The sequence below is a fragment of the Momordica charantia genome (assembly GCF_013281855.1).
Source record: "Momordica charantia cultivar OHB3-1 chromosome 6 unlocalized genomic scaffold, Mcharantia_2.0 BLBB01000006.1, whole genome shotgun sequence".
Lineage (NCBI taxonomy): Eukaryota > Viridiplantae > Streptophyta > Magnoliopsida > Cucurbitales > Cucurbitaceae > Momordica > Momordica charantia.
The window spans coordinates 11,827,714-11,833,713 of record NW_028275164.1 but is presented as its reverse complement, the minus strand read 5'-3'; the positions used below and the strand labels follow the sequence as shown (position 1 = coordinate 11,833,713).

Below are 6,000 nucleotides of genomic sequence, written 5' to 3'. Positions count from 1 at the left end.
CTTAAAATCAAAAGTTAGTGAAAGGTCTCAATCACTTACTCGATACAGATCAGATGACATAATCATCATATGTACATGCACATTCAATCAGATCGAATATATTCTTAGTCACTTGTTTAACCATTTAAAATTTTCACCATATTTTTATTGCATCGAATCCAAAGTAAGATTAATAGGATGAGAACCAATAATATTTTTTCCCTTTTTTTCGCCAATGAATTTACCTTCTATTTTTGTTTGTTCGTAAAGATGGAGAAATAAATTTTATTCTCTCTTATTTACAACAGTTTCTTAGGAAGAAAGAGGGAGAGAGAGAAAGAAAAAGGTGATTATACTTTTAAAGAACAAACCACGTGGTAGTGGCTTACGTCATTAGCCAAGTACTTAATATCAAGTGCTAGTCAAAGGTCTCAATCATTTATTCATAAAGATAAGATGACATGACCATCATAGACACATGCACATTAAATTGGATCAAATACATTCTTATGACATGACCATCATAGACACACGCACATTCAATTGGATCAAATACATTCTTAGTAACTTGTTTAACCACTTAAAATTTTCACCGTATATTTTATTGAATCAAATATGAAGTAGGATTAAAAGGCGATTACATATAGGATCAGAATCAAGAATAATTTTTTCCTTTGCCAAAGAACTTACCTTCTATTTTTTATTCGTTTGTAAAGACAAAAAAAAAATTCTACTTTCTCTCTTATTTACAGCAACTTTTGACAAAGATAGAAAAAAAAGTAGAGAACCAAAAGCAAAAAAAGGTAATTATACGAAATAACAACCGATGGTTGTGAACTTGCGTCATTGGCCTCAAGTAATTAAAACCAAGAGTTAGTGAAAGGTTTAAATCACTTATTCGATATAGATCAGATGACATAACCATCATACACACCTGCATATTCAATGTCGGATCAAATACGTTCTTAGTCACTCGTTTAATCACTTAGAATTTTCACCATATATTTTATGAGATCAAATCTGAAATACAATTGAAGGACGATTACATCTAGGATCAGAATCAAGAATAGTTTTTTTCTTTGCCAAAGAACTTACCTACTACTTTTTTATTCGTTTGTAAAAACAGAAAAAAACAAATTTTACTTTCTCTCTTATTTACCCTGACTTTTGAGGAAGATAGAAAAGAAAAAAATAAAGGTGATTATACGAAAGGAACAAACCACGGTAGTGGACTTGCGTGATACGTCATCGACTTGCGTGATACGTCATCGGCCTGAAGTAATTGAAACCAAAAAGCTTACTAAATTGAGTAAGTTTTTGTATAGCCAATGGTTTTGGATTCGAAAAAAGGAAAAGAAAGTTGATTTAAGGACAAAAGTTCCAGACATATTCCTCTCTCGTCATTTTCTGATCTTCAAAGCCACATCTTTTGTTAGTACTTATTTGATTCCACGTGTTCTGGTCCCACCTTATGTCTTTCTCAATTTTTACTTTCTACCTTTAAATTATAGAATATGTTAAATAACAATTTACTCTGCGAATTTAGTTTATGTATACTTAACATATTTTCTAACACATCTTTAAATATTTAGAGTTATCAATATTCGGTCTTTATACTTTAAAAAGTTTTCAATACGTCAAATTAAATAGCTCAATTGGTTAAGATACTTTTTTTAAACAAAATATATCGTTAACTAGTTCGAATCCTTACCTCCACGTACTATACTAAAAAAAGTTTTTAATGGATTCTTGAACTTTTAGTTTTGTGTCTGATAAGTCATTGTCGTTAGTTTTGTTAATTAATGTTAGGGAAATTTTTTAGTACTACTTCCATTCTTTTTCATATTAGTAATAATATTGTAGAAGGATGTGGAGTCCATAAAATAAAATAATATATTAATAAATGACATGTCAAATTATGAATGAAAATAATTAGGTACTATGGTAGTACTAGAAAATTTTCTGTCTCAATCTGAGCATAGTTCAATTTGTTTAGGCACTTATTTATGATTAAAAGTTCGTGAGTTCGAATCCCCACTCGTATTTATTGTACTCAAAAGACAAAAAAAGAAAAAAAAATCCCCACTGGCTCCGTTATTTAAGAATTACTTAACTAGATGTTTTGGCATGTATTTAGGTATTTGATGATGTAGTCGTTAAAGTCCGAGAGTTAATTAGCAAAAGATTTTATTGGACACAAAATTTATAGTTTAGTGGCCTACTTCAAATTTTTGTAAATATAAAGACTAAATTATAAAAGTTTAAGTACGTATTAGAAACTTTTGAAACTTTTTAACCACTTGATCTGACAAAACTCTTAAATTTTTGGAATGAAACTTGTAATTAAACAAGATACCATTATTATTTCCTTTCTTCTTTTTTCTTTTTGAGTACATACCATTATTATTTCTTCTTTTGTAATATTACTCAATTCATAACGTGACTTGAGTAAGCACGAATTACCTCTTCAGCATGAGGGCAAGAGGCCAGTAATTCTCACCATGGTCAGATTTGGAACCCTCCAAGTACAGGCCATCTGAAGCTCAACACTGACGCTACAGGTAGGGATTCATCTTCAGGCTTGGGGTTTCTTTTGCGGGGATACGACGGATCTGTGATGGCGGCTAAATCTGTGTTTGTTCTTTATTCATTACCACCTCTTCTGGCTAAACTTAAAGGGATTCTTGAAGGACTGAAGTGCCCAATCTATTAATTGTATGCAGCTTGAAGTGGAATCAGACTCCGTCTTGACAATCCGGTTGATTAAGAATGAAATCCACATCCTGGCGACGAGCTTAATTAGGTGTTGGAAGCAAGAGTACTCGTTTCCTCTTTCGAATCAATCTCTTTCGGGCATGTCTCTCGGCACTGTAACAAATTGCTCGTCTTTTGGCACAAAGGGGATTTTGATTACAGTCACATCGTTTTGGTTGGCTATCAAACTATCCATCATGGCTTTTAGATTCTGTAAAAGGGGATACTCCCTCAAACTATGCTCAAATGGCTTAATCTAATGCATCTTCCTTTTCAGAAAATATATATTGATTCTGTAAAGGGGATACTCCCTCAAACTATACTCAAGTGGCTTAATCTAATGCATCTTCCTTTTCAGAATATATATATATATATATATTCACAACGTGACTTGAGATTACACATACATGAGTCATCTTGGAGCACCAATAGGGGTCCTCCACGTGTCCAGGGTATTCTCTTCCCCAAACATTGGCCCCCTCTCGGTCTGGTCCGATCTCGACCTGGCAGAGAAGTTCATTCGACTTGCTTTGGACACGTGGCGGCCTCCTATTTGTGGGAAAATATGACCGTTGCGGTAGATTTATCGTCGGAATATTCAAATATTCCGACGCTTCGGATCTTAGGGAGGATCTTAGCCGCTCGTTGATTACACGTGTACGGTGGGGAAATTTTTCCGACGGACTATAAATGCCCCCAATCCTTCAGGTCATACCTTACGTTCCCTGAATTCTTGGAGTTCGATCTGAAGGCAGCTCGAACCCTTGGTAGGTCGGTCTCTTCCCTGACTTTCTCTTTCGAACGTAGTTGCCATGTCGTCCTCTTTTAGCAGCAACTTAGGATCCGATGAGGATTTAGCTCGTAGGTTAGAGTCTGAGCTCGAGGAGATAGAAAACTTTAGATTCTCCGATGTCGGGGAGGATAGTGACGCCTCCACCTCGGGTCAGGGTTTGGAATACCCTTAGGATACCTGAGCACTACCTCGGATCCCTTCGTAGGGGGTTCGCTATCCCTGAGAACATCCTCCTCAGAATTTCGGAGGAGGGGGAGAGAGATGACAATCCTCCAGAGGGATGGGTCACTCTCTACTTCAAAATGTTTGAGTACGGCCTCAGACTTCCCCTTCACCCTTTTGTCCAAGAATTTCTCTTCCGGACTGGGTTGGCTCCGGCTCAAGTGGCCCCCAATGGGTGGGGTGTCATTTTCGCTTTGGCCATCCTTTTTTGGCTACGAGCTCGGGATAGTGAAGAGGCCGAGTTGTTGGACGTAGACCAGCTCCTCGCGTGCTTCGAAGCGAAGAGGATAGCTAAGAAGCCTGGTCGGTTCTATATGTGCGCAAGGAAAGGCGCAGGCGGTATAGTTAAGGGGCCGACCTCCATCAAGGGATGAGTGAGGAAGTGGTTCTACGCTTCTGGGGAATGGCTCGCATAGGACGAGTCAGGTCGTTCCTTCTTTGACGTCCCTACTAGGTTTGGGAACCTAGGTACGGAGTAGTTCTTACTTTTTGTGATTTCCTTTTGTCATTCAGGTCTAACTCGGATTTTGTCTGTGTGCAGTTTCAATCCGACCAGTCCCCGAGCTTACGCAAGCCTCTTTCGACACGTTGAAATATTACAAGGAGCACTTTTCGAGGGGTAGGAAGGTCGGAACCTTGGTGACCGACAAGTTGCTGCTTGAGTCCGGGCTGCTAGATTACAACCCCGCAGTTCGTCCCATTGAATCCTCTAGGCCGAACTCCGAACTTGGTATGCCGAGCGTGCTTCCCTCCCTTTTTCCTCTATCCTTGTGTTGACCCCTGTTTTATTTTACAGCCATGGTTTGCGGATTTGCAAGCAACGTGAAGCGCAAGTCCAAGGGCCGAGACCATGCTCTTGAGGCCGCCCAGAGTTCGAAATCTGCCACTCCTACTGTGGGAGGGCCTGCCTCGGAAGATCCAGCCCCGGTGATCGAGCTGGAGTCTTCTGAGGATCCTTCGAGGGAGAAGCGCCCCAGGGATCAGACCGAGGCGGTGGACGCCTTGCCCTTGGGCGAGGAGGTGAGGGAGGAAGTCCCTCTGAAGCGAAGGAAGAAGAAGAAGAAGACGACCTCCCCCTTGGAGGTCGGAGCTCGTGGGGTTTTGCCTGCGAGCTTCGCAGATCGGGTGGACGATCCTGAGGCTAGGATAGGCGGGACGTCCGACGTGACGACACGGTTCAGAGTCCAGCCGTCAAGTTCTGGGGTGAGGGACCAGGTGTCCCGCATCTCGGCCGCAAGTTTGGACCGCTGCCTAAGGAGGGCGTCCAAATTTGTGAGCGACCCAGGGTCCGTTCTGCAGAGGACCATCGACTACGCCGCTGAGGTAAGATTGGTGTTTTTGCTCGATTTACCTAACAGGTAGCTCGACCTAACTTCTTTTTGGTACCTTTTCTCAGGCGTTCGTTGCTTCCATTCAATCGGCTCTGGTCGTGAAGGCCGAGCTGGATGGGAGGGAAGTTCTGGCAGCGAGGGAGAAAGAGGAGTTCTCTGCTGCCTTGGAGGCTGCTTCCTCCACCATGAAGGATGAGCTGCTGAAGGCTCACTCTGAGGTGGAAATTTTGAAGGCCGAGGTGGAGACCAAGGCCGAGCTGCTGAAGAAGGAAGAAGACAAACGCAAGGCCCAGCTCCGAGCTGCCCACGCTATCACCAAGGGTTTGGAGAAGGAGAAGTTCCAACTCCTCAAGGAGAAGGACGACATGCTCCAGGCGCTTGAAGCGAAGGATAAGGAGCTGAAGCATGCGACTGCCGAGCTGGAGACGGCAAAGGAGCGTCTCAGCAATGGAGTCCTATTGGAGGAATCGTTTAGGCAATATCCTGACTTCGATGGATTTGCCAAAGACTTCTCTGGCGCGGGCTTCAAGTTCCTCATGAAGGGCATTGCTTCCGACATGCCTGACCTTCAGATCGATCTCAGTGGTCTGAAAAAGAGGTATGCCGAGCAGTGGGCGTCTGGGCCTGGCGGCACCCCTGGCCCCCAAGCGTTGGTGGATAAGTATGTCAGAGATCTGGACTCTGACAACTCCGATCTCGAAGAGGACCAGGTCGGCACCACACAGGAGGGCGCTCCTCAGGCAGGCTCTTAGGCGATCACCCTTCAAGGGGCTTTTCGCTGTCTTTCTTCTCTTCTCTTTTGTTTTTTGTTTGTCAGGGCAGAGCTACAAGGTCTATAAGCCTTGGCTCTGCTCTTCATTAATGAAGGAGTTTTGTTCGTTTTTACTTTGGTGTTGGCAACATCTTTCCTTTCTCTGCTTT

The 6,000-nt window shown here is 42.1% G+C and overlaps 1 protein-coding gene across 2 annotated transcripts; it reads left to right on the top strand.

Annotated features, from left to right (window-relative positions):
* Positions 1-231: 231 nt before the first annotated feature.
* LOC148210691 (uncharacterized) lies at positions 232-5,964 on the top strand. 2 transcript variants are annotated; one of them, XM_088124835.1, is made up of 4 exons: positions 232-2,540; positions 2,703-4,478; positions 4,545-5,071; positions 5,145-5,964. In XM_088124835.1, the coding sequence occupies exons 3-4, from the start codon at positions 4,547-4,549 to the stop codon at positions 5,829-5,831; spliced, it is 1,212 nt and encodes a 403-aa protein (XP_087980961.1). In that variant the 5' UTR covers positions 232-2,540; positions 2,703-4,478; positions 4,545-4,546; the 3' UTR covers positions 5,832-5,964. The 2 variants fall into 2 exon arrangements, with proteins under 2 accessions (XP_087980961.1, XP_087980960.1); XM_088124834.1 differs by having other exon boundaries at positions 524-4,216; positions 4,290-4,478.
* Positions 5,965-6,000: the final 36 nt, after the last annotated feature.

Bases quoted from the DNA above. Each gene is read 5' to 3' on its own strand.
- LOC148210691 (XM_088124835.1), top strand. From the start codon at position 4,547: ATGGTTTGCGGATTTGCAAGCAACGTGAAGCGCAAGTCCAAGGGCCGA. The intron at 5,072-5,144 runs GTAAGATTGGTG...ACCTTTTCTCAG, and splicing joins CCATCGACTACGCCGCTGAG to GCGTTCGTTGCTTCCATTCA.